The 23,655-nt window shown below is 37.2% G+C and overlaps 1 protein-coding gene and 1 non-coding gene across 5 annotated transcripts in view; one reads left to right on the forward strand and one right to left on the reverse strand.

The window, feature by feature from the left end:
* SESTD1 (SEC14 and spectrin domain containing 1) overlaps nucleotides 1-23,655 on the forward strand; it is a 152,511-nt gene that overhangs the window by 95,500 nt on the left and 33,356 nt on the right. For all 4 annotated transcript variants that reach the window (XM_070802913.1, XM_019969984.2, XM_019969991.2 and 1 more), the window contains 4 exons: nucleotides 3,211-3,324; nucleotides 4,607-4,704; nucleotides 9,313-9,368; nucleotides 13,236-13,447. In XM_070802913.1, coding sequence (XP_070659014.1) covers nucleotides 3,211-3,324; nucleotides 4,607-4,704; nucleotides 9,313-9,368; nucleotides 13,236-13,447 — 480 coding nt within the window. The remainder of the gene's footprint in view (nucleotides 1-3,210; nucleotides 3,325-4,606; nucleotides 4,705-9,312; nucleotides 9,369-13,235; nucleotides 13,448-23,655) is intronic.
* Nucleotides 6,002-6,074, reverse strand: TRNAC-GCA (transfer RNA cysteine (anticodon GCA)). The gene has a single exon. It is a non-coding gene; the product is annotated as a tRNA-Cys (tRNA).

A 23,655-nucleotide genomic window follows, 5' to 3' on the forward strand; every position in this document is an offset into this window, starting at 1 on the left:
CATTGATTCCCAAATGTGTTCTCATATATATATATATATATATATATATAATTTAGTTTCTAATCTGTTTCTGTAATTTACTAGTGTCCAGAAATCTTTCTCTAAACGATTTCCGTTTTTAAAATTAGGGTTCAGTTCAGTTCAGTCGCTCAGTCGTGTCTGACTCTTTGCAACCCCATGAATCGCAGCACGCCAGGCCTCCCTGTCCATCACCAACTCTGGGAGTTCACTCAGACTCATGTCCATCGAGTCAGTGATGCCATCCAGCCATCTCATCCTCTGTCGTCCCATTCTCCTCTTGCCCCCAATCCCTCCCGGCATCAGAGTCTTTTCCAATGAGTCAACTCTTCGCATGAGGTGGCAAAAATACTGGAGTTTCAGCTTTAGTATCATTCCTTCCAAGGAAATCCCAGGGCTGATCTCCTTCAGAATAGAATTAGCATTCTGATTTCATCTCAGACCTAAAGCCTCACTTCCCCACGCTCAGCCCTGAAAAATGTAGTATCGTATTTTTGCTTGTGTATTTGAAATTACTGTGTTTGTGAAATCCCATTCCTCTGTGATGGTTGCTGTCACTTGGAGTTCAGTTTGCTGTCTGTTAAAAGGTGATTTGTCCTCTTAGAAGCAGTTGTCTGTATAGTTCTTATGTTGCATTCTGGCAAGTGGTGTCATTTTCCAAAGGCAATTGAAAACAACACCAGCTGTGTGCTGAGAGGAAGGCTTTTCCTTCCTCCTTAGGATGCCACTCCTGACTCACTTGAAAAGATGATTCTTAGTTCCAAGCATTTTCATACATAAGGTTCTTTCCTACTGTTGCAGGCTTCTCCTATAATGTTGTTTCCCTCATTCTTTTTGAAACATATATTATGCAATAAAATAGAAACAGTTATGGCTGTTTTGCCAGCCTCATCTGCACTTTCTCCTCACTCTCACCATCTCAATAAAAATGAGATTATTGCAGCGGAAATAGAGATATTTCACCATGGTAGATAGTTCTTTAAATTGTTAATTTGAAGTGATGGTGGTTTTGAGTCAGATCACCTGACTGTTTAAACCGTTGTTTTTTTGTTGACTTTGTTTAGCTTTGAGATGCCTTTGCTGTTGATACAATTTGGTATATCTACATAGCAGATCTACTGTTTTCACTTTGAACAGCCACCAATGAATTTTATAAGAATATGGATACTATAAAAATTTTTGTAGTGATGGAGAAAATTTGTTTTATGCAAATTGCCATAATTATCATGTTCCTTTGTTTACATTTGTTTTGCATAAATAAAAATATCATAATAGCAGTAATCTTAGCCAACTATTTAAAAAATTATATTTAGTAAGAGATAGTATATTCTCAAATATATTTTACATCATGAAAGAAAGTGAATCTATACTAATTACATTTAAATTGATTTTTAGGAAAAACAAGAAATATTCAGAACTTATAAATTCGCAGAAAATAACTGCAAATTTTCCCTTTGGCTTTTGTTGTTATTAATCACTAAATCGTGTCCTACTCTTTGCGACACCATGGACTGTAGCCTGCTAGGCTCCTCTCTCCATGGGATTTCCCAAGCAAGAATATTGGAGTGGGTTGCTATTTCCTTCTCCAGGGAATCTTCCTGACCCAGGGGTTGAACCCACATCTCCTGTATTAGCAGGCAGATTCTTTACCACTCAGCCACCAAGGAAGTCCCTCCCTTTGGCTTATTAAACTTGAAATCTGTTGCTAGTAAACTTTAAGGTATTTAGGAACTACAACTGCAAATGAACTTAGTGTATTTAGGTGTACATAGTGAGATTAACCAGAGTGGATAGAAGATGACAACTGTTGTCTTCACTGGGCAAGATAGGTTATTTATTAAAGAAAAGGACCCAAATTAAATGTATAGGATGACAACTCATTAGAATTATGACCTCTTAGAGCTTAAAGAGACTTCATAGATAATTTAATGCAGCTGCCTTCTTTGGCACATGGATAAGCCTGGAGTGAATTCCTTTAGGTTGTTTTCTACAAGTCAGTGATTTGTGGCAGAGCTAGGACAGAAACCTGGAATAATTGGCCCCTGGCTTAGTATCCTTCCAATTATCATATAATAATGTTTAACCTAGGAAAGGGATTTGAAATCATTTGGAATATCCTGGTAAAGCTTTTGGCCCTCTGTGCTACCATGACCAAAGAGAAAACATTTAGATTTAGTTAGAGTATTTTCAGTAAAGGTTTTAGAAACAAAATGGAAAACCTTTAATCTACTTCTTTTTATAAAAATGTGCAAAACTCTCTGGAATATTATAGAAATAACCTATGGCTGATTCCTGTTGAGGTTTGACAGAAAGCAACAAAATTCTGTAAAGCAATTATCCTTCAATAAAAAAATAAATTAAAAAAAAAGCAAAATAAAGAGCTCCTTTACTTTATAGAAGCATCTTATTCATCCTTATATTCCCAGCTCTAGAGTATGTCACTTCTAATAAATAATACTTCTAATAAATAAATGTAGTGTCCACTGTGGAGAAGGAAATGGCAATCCACTCCAGTATTCTTGCCTGGAAAATCCTATGGGCGGAGGAGCCTGGCGGGCTACAGTCCATGGGGTCGCAGAGAGCCAGACACAAAACAGTGAATGTTGAACAAATGAAAAACATATCATTAAAAAGTTATAAGGGGTATATGATACCAATTTCTCAGGAGATATGTTTTCACTGTTTGAATATTGTGCCAAATAAAGGAAGACTGAGGGCAGGAGGAGAAGGGGTGACAGAAGATGAGATGATTGGATGGCATCACCGACTCAATGGACATGAATTTGAGCAAACTCTGGGAGACAGTGAAGGACAGGGAAGCCTGGTGTGATGCAGTTCATGGGGTCACAAAGAGTCGGACACGACTTGGTGACTGAACAACAACAACTATAAAGGGATTGATTTTTACACCAAGAAATTACTCATATCGATCAGATTTTGAAAATATTTAAACTGAGCTGCTAGTCTCTTTTTTTTTTAATGATATTTTAGAAATGGATTATGGTAGCTCTTTTCTTAACAGATACTGACAGTTTATTGAATTGCTTTTAAATGCTGTTGTATTATTAAATATTTATATAATATTTAATCATGTTGGAAACAGTATTGGATATTACCTCCTCATCACTTTTCTTGACATTAATAGTGGCTCATTAAGTTTTTTTTCTTTTTTTTTTTTTTTTACCTTTATAGGTTATTTTAGTATCTGCCAATAAATTGACTCGTTATATAGAACCATGCCAGTTAACGGAAGATTTTGGTGGGAGTCTCACCTATGATCACATGGATTGGTTAAATAAGAGGCTGGTTGGTATATTACAATGAGATAATATGTTATTACATATAAATAAGACATTTTGATAGCTATTTCATTTTAATCCACTAAAATGTAGATTGTTTTTCATTGTAAAAAACTAAAGAAATATAACATGTACCACGTGATAGCATTATGCTTGAAAGCAGATACTCTGGAGACAGACTCACAAGTGTTAACCATTACTGGTGTCATTAGTAGCAGTATTAAAGTTGTAAATCTTTTGAGTTGAATAATAGTAGCATAATTTCCTGAGAGATAATCTAGTTGATACACCATTTTCAGAGAAATATTTAGGCATCAATTTGAGTTGAAAAGCAAGGTTAAGGTGTTTATTTCTGAAAATATATCTTCTTTCCCAGGACAGACTTTGGAAATCTGCTATTCTGTACACAAATACATTACTGCTTAATTGAACAGCTGGGGACTAAAAGAACAAATTTAAGTTAACTCAGTTTAGACTATATGCTAATGTTTTGGAGAACAATGAGTTAATGGATATTTCAGAATGGATAACCAGTTCTTTTTTCACTGTATTTTGAATAATGATATGAGACAAATAACTGTCTATTTTGTTATAAACAGACTTGCCCAAGTCCCTTTTTAGAAATATTTTAAGAAATCATGTTAAGATTATAACTAATTTATTCTCCTGCTACATGCTTGTACATAAAACTTTTATTTATTTATTTGACTTTTTTTAAAATTTTATTTTATTTTTAAACTTTACAATATTGTATTGGTTTTGCCAAATATCGAAATGAAGAAATCATGTTAAGATTATAACTAATTTATTCTCCTGCTACATGCTTGTACATAAAACTTTTAAACTGTTACATACAGTCAGAATGATTAATAGAATAACATAAAGAAATATTCTTTTAACTGAAATTAGAGGCTTAGAACTGGTCTAAATAATGTTCATATAGTGAAAATGATTGTTGGTACAGATGTTTCTTAAGGAAATGGGAATAAATATAAACTGATCTGATTGAGGAACAAAATAATTTCTTAGTGTATTTAAATTATAAAAATTCCTTATCCATTAAAACTATTCACTGTTTTAGGAAGCAGTTTTGTCTTCTTAGTTGTAAGAAGCAGGTGGTTTTTGTCTTTTATACTGCTGGGCTCTAGTGATTGACTTGTGGACTCTGATATCCAGAGCTGGAACCAGAATCCCGCCTGGATAATTATGTTGCTCTTTGTTGGAAATCCTTCTGTTCATATCAACTTTTAAGGTTATTCTTAATATGTTAATAAAATCTCATACTGTAGGTTTTTGAGAAGTTTACAAAGGAATCTACATCATTATTAGATGAACTTGCATTGATTAACAATGGAAGTGATAAAGGAAATCAGCAAGAGAAAGAAAGGTAAGTGGCTTGTTGTTGTTCAGTCACTAAGCTTTTGTTTTTGTTTGTTTGTTTTTTAGTCACTGAGTCTTGTCTGACTCTGTGACCCCATGAACTACAGCGCGCCAGGCTTTCCTGTCCTTCAGGATCTCCGGGGGTTTGCTCAAATTCATGTCCATTGAGTTGGTGATGCCATCTAACAATCTCATCCTCTGTTGCCCCTTCTCCTCCTGCCCTCAATCTTTCCCAGCATCAGGGTCTTTTCTATTGAGTCAGCCCTTTGCAACAGGTGGCCAAAGTATTGGAGCTTCAACATCAGTCCTTCCAATGAATATTCAAGGTTGATTTCCTTTAGGATTGACTGGTTTGATCTCTGCTGTCCAAGGGACTCTCAAGAGTCTTCTTCAGCACCACTATTCAAAAGCATCCATTCTTCAGCGCTCAGCCTTCATTATGGTCCAACTCTTAAATCTGTACCTGGCTACTGGAAAAAGCATGGCTCTGACTATACGGGCCTTTGCTGGCAAAGTGATGTCTCGGCTTTTTCATACCCTGTCTAGATTTATCATAGCTTCTCTTCCAAGGAGCTAACATCTTTTAATTTCATGGCTACAGTCACCATCTGCAGTGATTTTGGAGCCCAAGAATATAAAATCTATCACTTGTTTCCACTTTTCACTCATCTGTTTGCCATGAAGTGATGGAACCGGATGCCATGATCTTAATTTTTTGAATGTTGGATTTTACACGAGTCTTTCACTTTGTTCTTTCACCCTCATCAAGAGGCTCTTTAGTTCCTCTTCACTTTCTGCCGTTAGAGAGGTATCATCTGTATATCTGAGGTTATTGATATTTCTCCTGGCAGTCTTAATTCCAGCTTGTGCTTCATCCAGTCTGCATTTCATATGATGTATTCTGCACATAAGTTAAATAAACAGGGTGACAGTATACAGCCTTGACATATTCCCTTCTCAACTTTGAACCAGTCCATTGTTCCATGTCCAGTTGTAACTGTTGCTTCTTGTCCTGTATACAGGTTTCTCAGGAGACAGGTAAGGTGGTCTGGTATTCCCATCTCTTTAAGAATTTTTCACAGTTTGTTGTGATCCACAGTCAAAGCTTTGTTATAGTCAAGGAAGCAGAAGTAAGTGTTTTTCTGGAATTACTTGCTTTTTCTGTGATCCAGTGAAAGTGAAGTCGCTTAGTCATGTCCGACTCTTTGCGACCCCATGGACTGTAGCCCACCGGGCTCCTTACATCCATGGAATTTTCTAGGCAAGAGTACTGGAGTGGATTGCCATTTCCTTCTCCAGGGGATCTTCCTGATCCAGGAATCGAACCTGGGTCTCCTGCATTGCAGGCAGACGCTTTACCATCTGAGCCACCAGGAAGCCAGTAGATATTGGCAATTTGATCTCTGATTCCTCTGCCTTTTCTAAATCCAGCTTGCACATCTGGAAGTTCTTGGTTCTGAAGTTTAACTTGAAGGATTTTGAGCATTACCTTGCTAGCATGTGAAATGAGCTCAATTATACAGTAGTTTGAACATTCTTTGGCATTGCCTTTCTTTGGGATTGAAATGAAAACTGACCTTTTCTAGTCCTGTAGCCACTGCTGATTTTTACAAATTTTCTGACATATTGAGTGTAGCACTGTAACTGTATAATTTTTTAGGATTTGAAATAGCCCAGCTAGAATTCCATCACCTCTGTTAGCTTTGTTTATAGTGATTCCTCCTAAGGTCCACTTGACTTCACACTCCAGGATGTCTGGGTCTAGATGAGTGATCACACTATCATGGCTACCTGGGTCATTTAGACCTTTTTAGTATAGTTCTCTGTATTCTTGCCACTTCTTAAACTCTTTTGCTTCTGTTAGGTACATACCGTTTCTGTCCTTTATTGTGCCCATCTTTGCATGAAATGTTCCCTTGATATTTCCAGTTTTTTTAAAGAGGACTCTAGTCTTTCTCATTCTACTGTTTTCCTCTGTTTCTTTGCATTGTTCCCTAGGAAGGATTTCTTAACTCTTCTTGCTGTTCTCTGGAACTCTGCATTCAGTTCGGTATATCTTTCCCTTTCTCCTTTGCCTTTCACTTCTCTTTTCTCAGCTATCTGTAAGGTCTCTGCAGACAACCACTTTGCCTTCTTGTATTTCTTTTTTGGGGGAAGGTTTTGGTCACCACCTCCTGTATAGTGTTACAAACTTCCATGCATAGTTCTTCAGTCACTCTGTCAGATCAAATCCTTGAATCTATTCATGCAATTACTTTATTTTCACAAAGCTATAAGTTATCTGTTAGAAGATAACCTCTGTTAATGCAAGCCAAGAGAACTAAGGTAAGCACATCTCCATCAAACTTAGCATACAAAAGTTGTGTTAAATTTATTTTTTAATTCTTGAGAATTTGATTACATGTAAAATTTATTGATTTGAATCCAGGTTTCTTTACAAAAGAGTTTTTTGTTGAATAGAAATATACTTTTATCAGACTCTGTGTATAATAATTTGCAAGAAATATTTTCAAACTGAAAGACTTACCTTCCTTTTTAGAGTTTTACTTTGCTTGTAAAGAGTGCAGAAAAGCTTGCAGCTTGAAATAAAATCATTATAACCTTATTTAAATACATTAGCACTTAAATGCCTATCTTGTGGAACTCCTGTGTCCTTGTAAAATATTCATGAGTTCAGCTTGGGGAATTTATACTGTTTTATGACACTGGATGAAGTAATTGTTCATGTGTATTATCTAAATGTAACTACCTAGATGTATCATTTTAAGAGATTTCCATTGAACTTTTCAGCCTTAACAATTTGCAGACCAATTTCCTTTCCCCAGGTGAAAAGCACTGTAGGAAGCAAAGTAATCCTCAGTAATAAAGTAGTCACTAGACAGTAATTTTTCATTAGGAAATTTGAAAGGATCAACACTTACCTTGTCTGTCTCTTTTGAATCTGACCTTATAAATACAATGAAACTTTGACAAAATGCATTGTAATTCTGTTAATCCAAAATAGTCACAGACCGATTAAGTGAGATAAGGTAGGACAGCTATCAGAAGGTCATAGTTTAATGCCAAATCTTGATTTAAAACAAAGTAAAACAAGTGGTTTGAATATAAGTCTAAAGTAAGAACTAACATTTAGTAACATTCCTACCTTGGAGACCATATAAAAATGTAAAAATTTTACATATATGTAAACATGTGAGTGTGTGTATAGATATCACACACACACGTGCTATGTAATTGAAAATATCACGCAAGTTACTTGACAAAAGTTTGCCAAACCTCTTTATTTCTGAATAGTCTAACAGTAAGTCTGGTGTTTCTCGGAAACATGTTCTTAGGTAAGACATCCTAAGAGGGCACTGGTAGAAAAAGAGTTGGTAGTCACAGAGTTTAGTGCTGTTCTCTGTTCCCCTCTCTGGGAATCACCTTGAATATTCACAGAATACGGGCTCCCAGGTAGTGCTAGTGGTGAAGGGCCAGTAGAGGAGACAAGAGAGACACGGTTTTGATCCCTGGGTGGGCAAGATCCTCTGGAGAAGGGAATGGCAGCGCACTCCAGTACTCTTGCCTGAAAAATTCCATGGACAGAGGAGCCTGGTAGTCACAAAGCTGAAGGACACAGCTGAAGCAACGTAGCATGCATGCATGGGTTCTGAGAAAGTGTTGCAGTAAAGAAACCTGTTTAATTGCTTTCTTACATTTTCCTGTACTTACGTGCCACTGGAACCCTGTTTTTTTCCTACCTAATAGTAATCTCCTTCAGTGCTTTGGAAAACACTAGGAAACCATGGCTTGTGACTGCAGAAAGTGTCAGGTGAAATCTTGTATTTGCCAATCTCTTCCCAAGGAACTCAGGTGTTATTACATAGTCTCTTTTAAACTCCGTATAACAAAATCCCTCTTGGAAATTTTCATCACTTATTTCAGTCCTTAGGAAGCACCTGGTCTATACAAGAGGGAAAGCCCTAGATCGGCTGACAGAAGTGCAAGGTCTAGAGCTGGACCTGTTACAGAAGCTAGGCCCCGGCTTTGACTTGCCGTGCATCTCTCCTTTATCATCTCCACTGACCGTGTATGTTTAAAAAAATGAAGGCCATAGTTCAACTGCAAATGAAATGTGATTAGTACAGGGAAGAGAGCACGTGTGCTAGGGGACACACATACGATTATCAGAGGCTATTTGCAACTCTCAGGGATTGCTGTAGCTAAGAAACTTCTGATTGGAGGATGGCTGCATGCATGTTTTTAATGTTAATGCTCTTGGGTTACTGTATAGTGACAAATTTCAGTTTAAAGCACGTATCCAGTAGAAAATAACAAAATGGATTCCTCTGATATACTTGAAATAATACTGTAGTTAATAGCAATACATTGTAGTTTCCAAGTATTGTATTTTATGATTTATCACATAGATGTTTCTTTGCTTGCTAGTGTTTAATTATCTCTAATGGACTTCCTGATAGTTAAGAGAAATTAGCCTGGTAGGCCAATATACTTCAGATTTTCATACTTATATGTCCCTGTTTTGGTAAGTATATATAAAGGATTTCCTTAAGTTATATATTAATAAATAGAAATACATGTAGTTTTAAAAAACTACTCTTTTGGTGCTTGCCAGGTCTGTGGATTTAAACTTTCTTCCATCAGTTGATCCTGAAACTGTTCTTCAGACAGGTAAGATGAGACAGTGTATTCATTATTGATAATCATAATCTATTAAATCAGCTGTATATTAATCAGTAAGATAAACATGAATTGAGTACGTATTATGTTGTAGAAACTCAAGAAATTTTTCAAACTACTCTTTGGTTTAACCTACTACTACTACTAAGTCACTTCAGTCGTGTCCGACTCTGTGCGACCCCATAGATGGCAGCCCACCAGGCTCCCCTGCCCCTGATTTAACCTAACAGTATATTAATATACTCTATAATATTAAAAATTATTAATAATTATCAGTTATCTTGAAATATTTGAATTTATTTATCTGTGACTTGAAGATAAAAACTACTGTTTCATTGGGTTGCTATGAGGATTATTGAATATGGATTATGTTACTAACATTGTATTTTTATACATTTTCATATTTCATTCCCATAACAACTCCTAGAAAAAATAAGTATTATTTTCTCTATTTGTATTTGAGGAAGCCAGGGCTTACAGATATTAAAAAACTTGCTCAAGATGAGATGATTACTAAGTTCTATCAGCATAACACTAACAACAAGGTATAAATCCAAAGCCGCTTGTCGTGCTGAACAGTCGTCTGTAGAAGCATGCAGCACCGCAGTGGCCTTGCGCACGGTGCGTGTGCACTTGCACATAGCTGCGTGATTTGTGTATCCAGCCCAAATAGGAGTTCCACGAAGTCTGGAATGCGTTGGAATTGTTTCCAATGAAAATACCTTAATTGTATTTATAATGTATTTTTCTAGTAATAGGGCATACTTCTAGTCCTCTAGCAGGTAATGTTTTAAGCACTTGAAGTGCGCTAACTCATTTATCCTTCACCACTCTTGTCATCCCAGTGTTAAGGTGGGGAAACTGAGGCAATAGGATTAGTGACTTACGCAGATTGCACAATTGACAATGCTAAATTTGGTACTCCAACCAAGGCAGTTTGGTTTCCACCTGTGGTCTTTGAAACCATTATATAGTGCTGCTTCTGTAATGGAATTGATGTCCACAAGGAAAACATTAAAGGTAGCAGTCATCAAAATAGAAAAATAATATGTATTCTGAACTTGATGACTTTAATGCATATATATATGTAAAGAATGTGTGTATATATATATAGAAAGACTTTGCGTAAGTCTTTAAAACAGGTGTTTTTCCAATTATAAAGTGTGATAAAGAGTAAAGAAATAAATTCTGAATATCTTTATTGTATAGATTCAGTTTTCCTAAGTTTTTTTATTATGATTTAGGTCTTACTTCCTGAAAGAACAAAGAAATAATTGTAATCTGAGTAACTACATGTTTAGATGGTAAAATAGACTGTCAGTAAAAATATTGCTTTAGATTAAAAATACCTAATATGTTTATATTTAATATTTTAAAAGTTGCTTAAGCCATTGAATTAAGACACCTGTTACACTTTATTTTACAATTATCTTTATATGTCACTGAATCCTTTTTGTTTGTTATTGGCTCATAAAGCAAAGATAGAAAATATAAAATGGAGACATTTAAAACAATCTTGGATATTTTTCAGTAATTGGTAAAAACCTCTAAATCATAAGAAAAAATGTTTATATTATTTAAAGCCATTTAAATTTAGGACACTTTCTTTAATAAAATTGAAGAGGAAAGAATTTAAATGTCTATATTTTGGGCTTCTTAGTAATAATTATAGTTATATTATCCTAGAAAAACAATTTATAGTTTATTCACTTTTAAAATTGTTAATATTATATGTATGGCTTTAGATGTTGCACATTGTATAATTTTAATTTCTTTTGCATGAGTTGTTTTTCTTCATGAGGTTGCTATAATCAAAGAACTTTGAATTTAATTTTTACACTAGTATAGCCCCTCATGATTCACAGTTAATATGTTGTAGAGATTTATGTAGAGATTATTTGAATATTATTTTGTACCAGTAGTGAAGACTTAGTCCCTTTAATCATTCATTTGTTACACACCAACATTTCTCTAAGGTGCTATGATTAAGGGTATGAATTAATACTGAAATCCTACAACATATTACTTAGTATTGTTTAGTACCATCAGACAAACATGCTAATTGGTACCATCAGACACGAAGTCCAAGATTGTAATTGTGCTCTGAAGGGAAAGAATGTTGGATGGCACAGTATCCTGAGCAGTGAATCCAACAAGAATAACAACAAGAATGTGATAGAAAGATTGTTAGATCTAGAAAATATATATGCTATATGTATACTATATATTTACTATATAGTATGACGTATATGGTATGTATGTATTTATGATACTGGTCTTCCCCGAGTTGCAGCATGGTTGCATCCTGATAAACCCATCATAAGTTGAAAATATCATGTCGAAATGCATTTAATACACCTAAAGTACCAAGCGTCATAGCTTAGTCTGGCCTACCTTAAACATGTTCAGAACACTTACATTACCCTACAGTTGGACGGAATCATCTAAAGCAAAGCCCATTTTATAATACAGTGTTTAACTGAGTCAGGCTTCTCGGGAGTGATTGGAGGAGTCTGGAGGGGGGAAGAGGGACAATTAAGCTTCACTGGAAGCAGTTAGGGAGTTGATGGAAAGAAGGCAGCCACTTCAGGGCCATCAAGGCAGGAGGCAGCCTGGCAGTTGGCACAACAGTCCAGCGAAGAAAGGAAAATCATCAGTCCATTTCACCACCAAAAAATAAAAGTACATATGTTTAGGTACCATTTCACACCAGTCAGAATGGCTGCAATCCAAAAGTCTACAAATAATAAATGCTGGGGAGGGTGTGGAGAAAAGGGAACCCTCTTACACTGTTGGTGGGAATGCAAACTAGTACAGCCACTATGGAGAACAGTGTGGAGATTCCTTAAAAAACTGGAAATAGAACTGCCTTATGACCCAGCAATCCCACTGCTGGGCATACACACTGAGGAAACCAGAAGGGAAAGAGACACGTGTACCCCAATGTTCATCGCAGCACTGTTTGTAATAGCCAGGACATGGAAGCAACCTAGATGTCCATCAGCAGATGAATGGATAACAAAGCAGTGGTACATATACACAATGGAGTATTACTCAGCCATTAAAAAGAACACATTTGAATCAGTTCTAATGAGGTGGATGAAACTGGAGCCTATTATACAGAGTGAAGTAAGGCAAAGAAAAACACCAATACAGTATATTAACGCATATATATGGAATTTAGAAAGATGGTAACAATAACCCTGTGTACGAGACAGCAAAAGAGACACTGATGTATAGAACAGTCTTATGGACTCTGTGGGAGAGGGAGAGGATGGGAAGATTTGGGAGAATGGCATTGAAAAAAAAAATACAGTGCTTAATATCTTATGTAATTTATTGGACAATGTACTGAAAGTGAGAAACAGAAGAGTTGTGCGAGTACAGAATGGTTGTCAGTGTATCGGGTGTTTACCCTCGTGATGGTGTAGCTGACTGCAAGCTGTGGCTCACTGCCACTGCCCAGCATCACAGAAGTATCATACTGTGTGTTGCTAGCCCAGAAAAAGAAAAAATTCAAAATTTGAAATATGGGTTCAACTGAATGCAACATTGTAAAGTCAGAAAATTGTAAGTCAGACCATCACTAAGTCAAGGACTGTCTGTATATGATACAGTTATGATACAGAACATAGTGTATAGATAAACTAAATTGTGTATATCCATATGTGTATATATACATGCAGTTTTCCTGTTTATTTCTATATAAATTGAAAAATTGCTTTTTAGTACTTAAGACCTGTTAGGTAAACATAGGCAGGTATATTCTAAAAACAAGCGACTAAAATTGAGAAGATTGAGAAATAAGATTTGTATTTCTTTATGGATATTAATTGTAAGTATCTTTCATTTGTAAAGGGCATGAATTGTTATCCGAATTACAGCAGCGTCGATTTAATGGCTCAGATGGAGGGGTCTCATGGTCTCCTATGGATGATGAACTGCTTGCACAGCCACAGGTTATGAAATTATTAGATTCACTGCGAGAGCAATATACCCGCTACCAGGAAGTTTGTAGGCAACGAAGTAAGCGTACACAGTTAGAAGAGATTCAGCAGAAGGTGATGCAGGTAGGTGTCTGTTTTGAATATATTAAATTTTTTTAAAAATCTAAATTGTTTTCTTTTGTAATTCCTACTCTGTACCTGATTTTATACTAAGCCTTATTTACACTATATAGAGAGCTTTATATGTCAAACCAGACATTCAAACTGTTTTTACAATTCAGTTCAGTTCAGTCGCTCAGTCATGTCCGACTCTGTGACCCCATGAATTGCAGCATGCCAGGCCTCCCTGTCCATCACCAACTCCCGGAGTTCACTCAGACTCACGTCCATCGAGTCAGTGATGCCGTCCAGCCATCTCATCCTCTGTCGTCCCCTTCTCCTCCTGCCCCCAATCCCTCCCAGCATCAAGGTCTTTTCCAGTGAGTCAACTCTTCACATGAGGTGGCTAAAGTACTGGAGTTTCAGCTTCAGCATCATTCCTTCCAAAGAAATCCCAGGGCTGATCTCCTTTAGAATGGACTGGTTGGATCTCCTTGCAGTCCAAGGGACTCTCAAGAGTCTTCTCCAACACCACAGTTCAAAAGCATCAGTTCTTCGGCACTCAACTTTCTTTACAGTCCAACTCTCACATCCATACATGACTACTGGAAAAACCACAGCTTTGACTAGATACACCTTTGTTGGCAAAGTAATGTCTCTGCTCTTTAATATGCTGTCTAGATTGGTCATAGCTTTTCTTCCAAGGAGCAAGCGTCTTTTAATTTCATAGCTTCAGTCACCATCTGCAGTGATTTGGGAGTCCAAAAACTAAAAAAATAAAGTCCAAAAAAAATAAGGCTGTCACCGTTTCCACGGTTTCCCCATCTGTTTCCCATGAAGTGATGGGACCAGATGCCATGATCTTAGTTTTCTGAATGTTGAGCTTAAAGCAACTTTTTCACTCTCCTCTTTCACTTTCATCAAGAGGCTCTTTAGTTCTTCTTCACTTTCTGCCATAAGGGTGAGGTCCTCTGCCTATCTGAGGTTATTGATATTTCTCCCAGCAATCTTGATTCTAGCTTGTGCTTCTTCCAGCCCAGCATTTCTCATGATGTACTCTGCATAGAAATTAAATAAGCAGGGTGACAATATACAGCCTTGACACGCTCCTTTCCCTATTTGAAACTAGTCTGTTGTTCCATGTCCAGTTCTAACTGTTCCTTCCTGACCTGCATACACATTTCTCAAGAGGCATTTCAGATGGTGTGGTATTTCCATCTCTTTAAGAATTTTCCATAGTGTTTTGTGATCCACACAGTCAAAGGCTTTGGCATAGTCAATAAAGCAGAAGTAGATGTTTTTCTAGAATTCTCTTGCTTTTTTGATGATCCAACAATGTTGGCAATTTGATCTCTGGTTCCTCTTCCTTTTCCAAATCCAGCTTGAACATCTGGAAGTTCATGGTTCTATACTATTGAAGACTGGCTTGGAGAATTTTGAGCATTATTTTACTAGTGTGTGAGATAAGTGCAATTGTGCGTAGTTTGAGCATTCTTTGGCATTGCCTTTCTTTGGGATTGGAATGAAAACTGACCTTTTCCAGTCCTGTGGCCATTGCTGAGTTCTCCAAATTTGCTGGCATATTGGATGCAGCACTTTCACAGCATCATCTTTTAGAATTTGAATTAGCTCAACTGGAACTCCATCACCTCTGCTACCTTTGTTCATAGTGATGCTTCCTAAGGCCCACTTGACTTCACATTCCAGGATGTCTGGCTCTGGGTTGGTGATCACACCGTTGTGATTATCTTGGTCATGAAGATCTTTTTTGTATAGTTCTGTGTATTCTTGCCACCTCTTCTGAATATCTTCTGCTTCTGTTAGGTCCATACCATTTCTGTCCTTTATTGAGCCCATCTTTGCATGAAATGTTCCCTTTGTATCTAATTTTCTTGAAGAGATCTCTAGACTTTCCCATTCTATTGTTTTCCTCTATTTTTTGCATTGACTGCTGAGGAAGGCTTTCTTATCTCTCCTTGCTATTCTTTGGAACTCTGCATTCAGATGCTTATATCTTTCCTTTTCTCCTTTGCCTTTCACTTCTCTTCTCTTCACAGCTATTTGTAAGGCCTCTTCAGACAGCCATTTTGCTTTTTTGCATTTCTTTTCCATGGGGATGGTCTTGATCCCTGCCTCCTCTACAGTGTCATGAACCTCTTTCCATAGTTCATCTGGCACTCTGTCAGATCTAATCCCTTGAATCTATTTCCCACTTCCACTGTATAATCATAAGGGATTTGATTTAGGTCATACCTGAATGGTCTAGTGGTTTTCCCTACTTTCTTCAATTTAAGTCTGAATTTGGCAATGAGTTCATGATCTGTGCCACCGTCAGCTCCTGGTCTTGATTTTGCTGACTGTATAGAACTTGTCCATCTTTGGCTGAAAAGCATATAATCAATTTGATTTCAGTATTGACCCTTGGTCAATTAGTATTGACATTTAAATCATATTATTTCTACAGTGATGATGTTGAGCACTCAGGTTACTGTATCAGAATGAGCTTCAAAAATAACTAGGTATTCAGAACATCTGTTGTGGTCTTTGTAGTCTTGTAATAAATAACATTTTATTGTTCGCCGTGAATTTACTTTAAATTTCTAATAACATTTTTTTTGTTGTTAATTTGGGCATTATGAAGAGGTTTTCTGTCCTACTGAAATGGTGATGTGTGATATATTAACTGTAATATTATTTCGTTACTGTATGGTACTGATAGCATGAACTATATTTAATACTTAGAAAGTTTTATTTCTTTTTCAAATTGATTTTTATAAGTAGGCTAAAAACACTAAAAATCAGTACTTAGGAAGATATTTCTGTATTTAGGCTACATTTTGGATTTTCATTTGCTGAATTATTAAGAAGTAAATCTTAAATTTTCCACTTTGACAATCCAGATTAGAAGTGTCCCAGTGTTTTTAATATGGATTCATTCATTAGATAAGTATTTGTTAAGTATTTATTATATAAAACACCTTGTGTTTTTTCTGAAGGATATAAATTTGGGTTTTGCTATACTAAGTTTAAGAGGGGCGAGAGAGTTAGGTGTCCTGAGGAAATGACTGCAGTGCATTCATAGGGTGGATCATTCCTCTGGTAGTAGGAGATCTGGTAAGACTTAGTGGAAAAAGGCAGTGCGTGAGTTTATCCCCAAGAATGGGTAACCTCTACTTTAAGTTTTGAAGGAGCATTGGCATCCTGTGGAGGAGAAAGGATCGCATTAGTAAATAATAACAGCATTAAATCCCAGGATCTGCTGAAGAAAAAGCCAGCCGTAGGTCCCAGGACCTGTTCGGCCCGTAATCATGAAGCATGGTCCGTGAGCATGAGTTGAATCCCTTTTCCTCCATGTATTTGCTGTGAGAGCCTGGTCACCTTTTTACGACCTGAACCTGTTTCACTTCCTTCTTTCTTTTTCCCCTTCCTCTCTCTCTTTCTCTTCCTTCTTTCTTTCACATATAAAACGGGGATAACAGGACCTCTTTTGAAAGTTTTGTTGAAAGAACCCAGCACTCAGCTAGTGGTAGCTATTTCATTTATTCTCAGTGAACTAGATTCTAGTCTAGAATTCTCGTTCAGCTGTTGGAAAACTTGTTCTGTGAAGGGCCAAATAGTAAATGTTTAGGCTGTTTGGTTCATACAGTTTTCTTGCAGCTGTGGCTGTTTAACTGCTGTTGTAATGCATATTCATTATGTAAACAAATGTGTTTGGCTGTGCTCTAGTAAAACTTTATTTATAAGAACAGGTGGGGACTTGCTTGACAGTCCAGTGGTTAAGACTCTGTGCTTCTAGTGCCCAGGGCACCGGTTTGATCCCTGGTCAAGGAACTAAGATCCTGCATGTCATGGGTGTGGCCAAAATGCAAGGAACTAAGATCCTACATATCATGGATGTGGCCAAAATAAAAAATAAATTAAAAGTAAGATTAGATTATTAAAAAGTAAAAAGAAGTGTCAGGCTAGAATTGTCCTGCAGGCACTAGTTTGCTGACTCCTGACTAGAGCATTAGGGAATCACGGGGAAGAAGGCTCGAAAGGAAGGACAGAATTGGATCATGGACGATCTTGAATTCCAGGCAAAATGATTTTGGCTTTATCTCATGATAATGACATACAAACTGAAGATTTCTGAAAGAAAGTGAAGTTGCTCAGTCATGTCTGACTCTTTGTGACCCCATGGACTGTAGTCTACCAGGCTCCTCCCTCCATGGGATTCTCCAGGCAAGAGTACTGGAGTGGGTTGCCTTTTCCTTCTCCAGGGGATCTTCCCGACCCAGGGATCGAAACCAGGTCTCCTGCTTTCCAGGCAGACGCTTTAACCTCTGAGCCACCAGGGAAGTGTGTGTTAATTATATATAACTTTTTCTATGTGATATATTCATAAATTAAAGATACCTTTTATTAAACTCAGATAAAGTTTAGCGAAGTAGCTTGAGAGTAGCTTTGAAAACCATAAAGATGAAATAGCATAGCGGTATAAAGTGCCCTGGTCACCTGGGTCTGCCTTCTTCTACCACATCCAAGTTGTTTGATCTTGGGAAGGATGTATACTCTCAGCGCCCTAGCTTCCTCCTCAGTAAACTGAGGAGAACAGCAACAGTAATAATAATACCTACTTAATAGGGCTGTTAACAGAGATTAAGAAGATTTAATAAGTGTTTAGTGCTTGGCACATGATGAGTTTTTATTAATAACAGCATTTTCTCATCCATTAAAAGAAAATGAGTACCTATTATACAGTAGTGTGACATTGTGCCCGGTGGAATGTAATGGTGAGTAAAAACAGACAGGGTCCCACTTTTTGGTACATGGTTACATAATTACAGAAATAATTGTAAAACTGCAACCATGCCAAGTCCCAAGGACAGTGAAGGGAGGAAGGTTGAGAAAGAAGACAGTATCAGAGATGAAGCATTTCTGACTTGCAGGACTTAATGGATGGTGGTGTCTTCTAGTTAGGGAACATTGGACAGGGCTTGGGTTTATGTGCAGAGGGAAAAGGTGTGGAAAATCATGAGTTTGATTTTAGACATGTTTAGTGTTCTTGCCTGGACAACGCCAGGGATGGGGGAGCCTAATGGGCTGCCGTCTATGGGGTCGCACAGAGTCGGACACGACTGAAGTGACTTAGCAGACATTTCAGGGGACTTTGAGACATCTAAGAAAAGATATATAAAGGTAGTCCCAAACAGGTCCAGAAATGAGAAATCTGGGCTTGTGTGTCATCTGTGTATGAATAGTAATTAAAACATTCATGGGGTGAGAGTTGTCCCGGAAAAGAGCTGAGTAGATGAGAGGAGGGCTTTTTAACTGAGCTTTGAGAAACTCCAGCATTTAATGACAAGATAGAGGAGCATATTCCTGAAGAGAAGGCAGTGAAGGATTGGTCACAGATGAAGAAGAAAATTATAAAGAGCTGTGTATCGTGAAAGCCCAAAGAAGAAAATATGTCAGGGAAGGAGTTGGGAACCCTCTCAAATGCTGCTGAAAGGCCGGAATAAGAGGAAGACTTAACGCATCCACTAAGAATCCGTAAGATCCAGGTTGTTGGTGATGGCAGCGCTGGCAGTGGTAGGGCCAGGAGCACATTGGAGTGAACTCAGGTATGAGAGTGGAATGTGGTAGATGCCGAGTGTAGAGAACTCATGGAGAATGTTTTCTCTGGAGGAAAGATGAGAAATAGAGCAATGACTAGAAGCGGGAGTGTGTTAATTAGCTAGGTGTGCTGTATTGAAATACTACAGACTAGCGGACTTGAGAAATTTGTTTTCTCTTTGTTCTAGAGGCTAACAGCCCAAGATCAGGGAGTTAGTAGTGTTGATTCTACCTGAGGACCGTGAGGGAATGATCTGTGCCAGGCCCCTCTCCTTGGCATGCTGTAGCCTTCTCCGTTTCCTCTCATCATCTTCCTTCTATACCTGCCTCTGTTTGAACTTTGTTGCCTTTTAAGAACACCAGTCAGATTAGGGCCCACTTTAATAACCTTATTTTAATTTAACTGCCTCTTTAAAGAACCCTGTCTTCAAATAAATACTCGTTACATCCTGAAGTACTGGGGTTAGGACGTCACCGTATTGGGGGGGGGGGGGGGTGCTTGAGGGCACAGTTCAGCCTCCAGCGGGAATCAAGTGCAGTTCGTTTGTCTGTTTTTGTAATACAGAAAACTAAGAGGCTTAGTTTGGAGGAGGAGAGTTTCTGTTTGGAGGGAGGAGTTGAATATGAAAGAGAGAAAGAATAATTAATACTATCAAATTTGTGACAAGGTGGAAGTGAATGGACTCCAAAGCAGAACTGAAGGGATTAGCTTTAGAATGGAAGAGAGAGAACTCCATTGTAACAGGAGGGAAGTGGGTGGGATGAATTCAGAGTTGCCTCTGTGTATGTCAGGCATTAAGAAGATGACTGAGTTCCTGAGTGATGAAGTGTGTTTTTTAAGGTAAGAGACAAATGTGATCTGCTTTGTGGTAGAGGTTTGGAGGCAGGGCAGGGTTGGAAAGGACAGTGGTTAAAGATGATTAGAGGTTTAAATGGAGTGGAAATGATTGAGAATTTTTTTTTTTTTTTTTGGTGGAGATTGTAAGAGTGAAATTACCATGGAAGTATAGATGTGTTTTTAGGTAGTGTTGGCCTTAACTTTATGGTGGAAACTTTCTGGCCTGTTCCTGTGAATACGTGGCTGGCTGTTAACATGCAGGCACCAGAGAATGTGGATGATGGGATTCCTCCAGCATTGTGCTTTGCTCTGTGGGATCAGGGGCAAAGGTGTTAGTGCATTTTTGAAATGATGGACCAGCTCAAATGGATAAAGAGTAAAGAAACTAGAGAAAAGGGATGAGGATTCTTAAAATGATGGTGATGATGGCAATGAGATTGTTGTTAAAAACAACCTCATTTCAATTCCGTTTTTTTTATGAGCATTACAGGTAAATTAGAAAATTAATATTCATCATGTGATGTTTTCTACATTTTGTTTTTCACAGGTAACATTTTAGGGAAAGATCTATTTTTCTTGCCAAAATGATTACTTAAGTTTAGCTATTTAGTAACATATCATGTCAGCACACGCAGTATAAACTACCATCTTCAACCTTGCAAATTTGGGGGAAATGAAATTTCTTGTTTATGTAAAAATAATCATAAAGGTGACTACCTCTGCTTATGTAGAATTAATGACAGTTGACATTTTCCAGATTTCTTTTTTTAGTGACTTATCACTGAAAACAGACCATAATGAAGAAGAAACCAATAGCTATAGTAGATGAACTGTATGATAAGTAGTAGCCATTGCAGTTATCCGTCACTTATTCTCCACAGTTCAGATTGGTAGCATTAGACTTCATATGGAATGCAGAAGTATTCTGTGTTGCTGCCACTACATTTTAAAATGAGATTTCACATGCTTCTGGATAGGAGGTGATACCATATCACTGAAATAAGCTATCGTTATTCTGACTATTGATTACGGCAGTAATTTTGACTAGCATTGCAAATGTTTCTAGAATCATCCGTGTGATTTTCTTCCTTTGTAGAAAGGGACCATAGATGCAAATAGGCTACACTCTCAGTTGCATAAGTATGCCACTGGAGGCTGTGATCCCAGTTCTCTGTATTCTTTCTTCTGGCCAGATGCTTCACATTTGCTTGATATGCTCTTCTGCCTGTTTTAACCTCACATACATCTAGAAATTCTCTCATGTGGTTTTTGGAAGTCAGCCTGGCTGGGAATAAATGTTAAATAGTCACATGCATTTTTGGCCTCTTCAGACACTTATCATGGTGGATTTTAAGAGCACATCTCCAAGGTTATACTTTGCGTATAAAGGTAACCATTTGAGAGGTTACATTGATAAGGATTGTACATGAAACTGTGCTTGCTTTAATATTCATATCAACTGAGCAATAGGTCCTGATTGAAATGAAGTTTTACAAACCCATTTTGGCAAACCGCCATCATTAATGGATTTAAATACACTTGTTTACCGGGGCATCAACCTAAGTTTGCATCATTTTTATTAGAAATAGTCATACATTTATGGTGTGCCTGTTACTGATGGTGCATTCTAAGGGAAATTACTTTGCGCATACATTAAAACTATATATACATGTGACTGTGTAACTGAGTTTGTGTGTGTGCATGCCAAAGAGATGTCTTTGCTCTACTTAAAGTTTATTTTTAAATTTATGGCCCTTTGAAAGTTCTCTGCTGATGAGTTGTTTTTCCCAAGTTATCATGATTTATATTAACCTGCTTCTTTTGTTTCTAGAGTTTACATGTTTTCTAGAGTCTTTTAAGTTTAAATGTTTAATATTGTCTTAGGTTTTTAAAAATAATGTACATTTTAACATCAGTTAAAATTTTTGAGTTATTTTCATTCCATCCTTATTTTTTAGAATTTAGATATTTTCAGTGAAATAATTTACCACTTGTTTAAAATACTTAAATGCTATTATATAGCTTTTATATTCATAATACATCATAATAAATGAGAAGCAGATGAGTCCCCCCAAGCAAATGGAAACCTGTTTCAAAGTGTTTACATGCACTTACTTAAAACTTACTTAAATGCTCTTACTTAAAACTTACTCTCTCTCTTTTTTTTTTTTAGATTTATTTATTTAGGGGGAGGATGTTATGGAGTCTTCATTGCCGCACTCGGTCTTCCTCTAGCTGCAGGGAGCGACAGCTACTCCTTGTCGTGTGCGCGCTGCTCATTGCAGTGGCTCCTCTTGTTGCAGACAAGGTCTGGGTGCATATGCCTCAGCAGTCGCAGCACACGAGCTCAGTAGTCGAGGTTCACTGGCTCTAGAGTGTGGAGTTAGTAGTTGTGCTCAGGCTTCTTCCTGGACCAGGGATCGCACTGGTGTCCCTTGCATTGCAAGGCAGCTTTTTAACCACTGCACCACCAAGGAAGCCCAAAACTTTCTCTTCTTCTTTCCATTTTTTAAAAGCATAGAATAAAACAGTTCAGGAATTTGCTTAAGAAATACATGGATTTTATTGTAAAAATGTAGATGTGAGACAAAGTTTATAAAGAATGATTAACAGAAGGAACTTTTTCCTTCAGAACAAGTGAGAAAAGCAAAGAGACTAACACTGTTCATACCATCCTCTGTGCTCAAGTATCTTATGTATAATGACTGTAATCGTGACAACAGTCCTGTACAGTAGGTAGCATTGACACGTCTTAGATGTGATGGACCAGAGTCTTTCACTTCCTGGGGCAGAGCCAGAATTCAGATTTCAGAGTCATGTTCAGTGCTTTCTCCAGACTGAACTGCTTATCTGTCTCTCATGAAAGAGGGATACTTTGCACAGGCTGGTGGACACAAACAGGAGCCTAGTACCCTGCCCCTTCAAAACCAGCTCATACAAAAGAGTAAAGCAGAGAAAGTGGAGATGTTGAGGAACATTGTATTATAAAGAGCTTCTGCTGCTAGGGGTTTGTAGATGAATTTAGGACTCTGAAAGCATGAATTTAACAAAGAAATCATGGCCGCAAGATTATTCCAGTGAGTCAAAAATAATACTTAAACTTTTTTTGTTTTTGAGTTTTTGCTCTCTAGTACTAAAACCTTGTAGAAAAGGTGGAAGCTACGAATATATTAATATTTAAGATACTAGGACAAAAAAGGGGACAGGCACCAAAAGATAAACCCTGAAAGAATGGCATATTATTAGTAAGCAAACATTCACAATTTATTTATTCTAATATTTAGAAACACACCTAAAGAGATTTTTCTTTTGAACTTGATGGAAGTATTTTAAAAGCGATAGTCAGCTACGTAGAGTGCAAAACCAGAAACAGAAAGCCTGGTTGGGAGGCTGCCACAGGGATCTCGGTAAGGCCTGAAACAGACTTAGATGCAGTTTTATTTTGAAAGTCAAAACAACAGGATTCTAAGGGTATCAGATACACAGGATATAAGAGGAAAAAAAGGAGCAAAAAATGACTCTGAGGGATTTTGGCTTGAGAATATTGCTCCACATTATAACTTTAAAATGTGTAATTTATAATAATGCTTTTTAAAGTATTTTTATTATGTAGGAAGTTTCAAAATTAAAAAGAAATAACAAGAGTAATCACAAGAATAGTGTTTTTATTTGGATTTGTTTGACATCCAGAAATCAACAGTGTAAGTTCAGACAAATCAGAAGCATCCAGGCCCTTGGAAATGAAAAACAACTCATTTTTAAAAATAGATCAAAAGAAAAATAAACAGTTCAGTAG

The sequence above is a fragment of the Bos indicus genome, chromosome 2, assembly GCF_029378745.1.
Source record: "Bos indicus isolate NIAB-ARS_2022 breed Sahiwal x Tharparkar chromosome 2, NIAB-ARS_B.indTharparkar_mat_pri_1.0, whole genome shotgun sequence".
Taxonomy (NCBI): Eukaryota; Metazoa; Chordata; class Mammalia; order Artiodactyla; family Bovidae; genus Bos; species Bos indicus.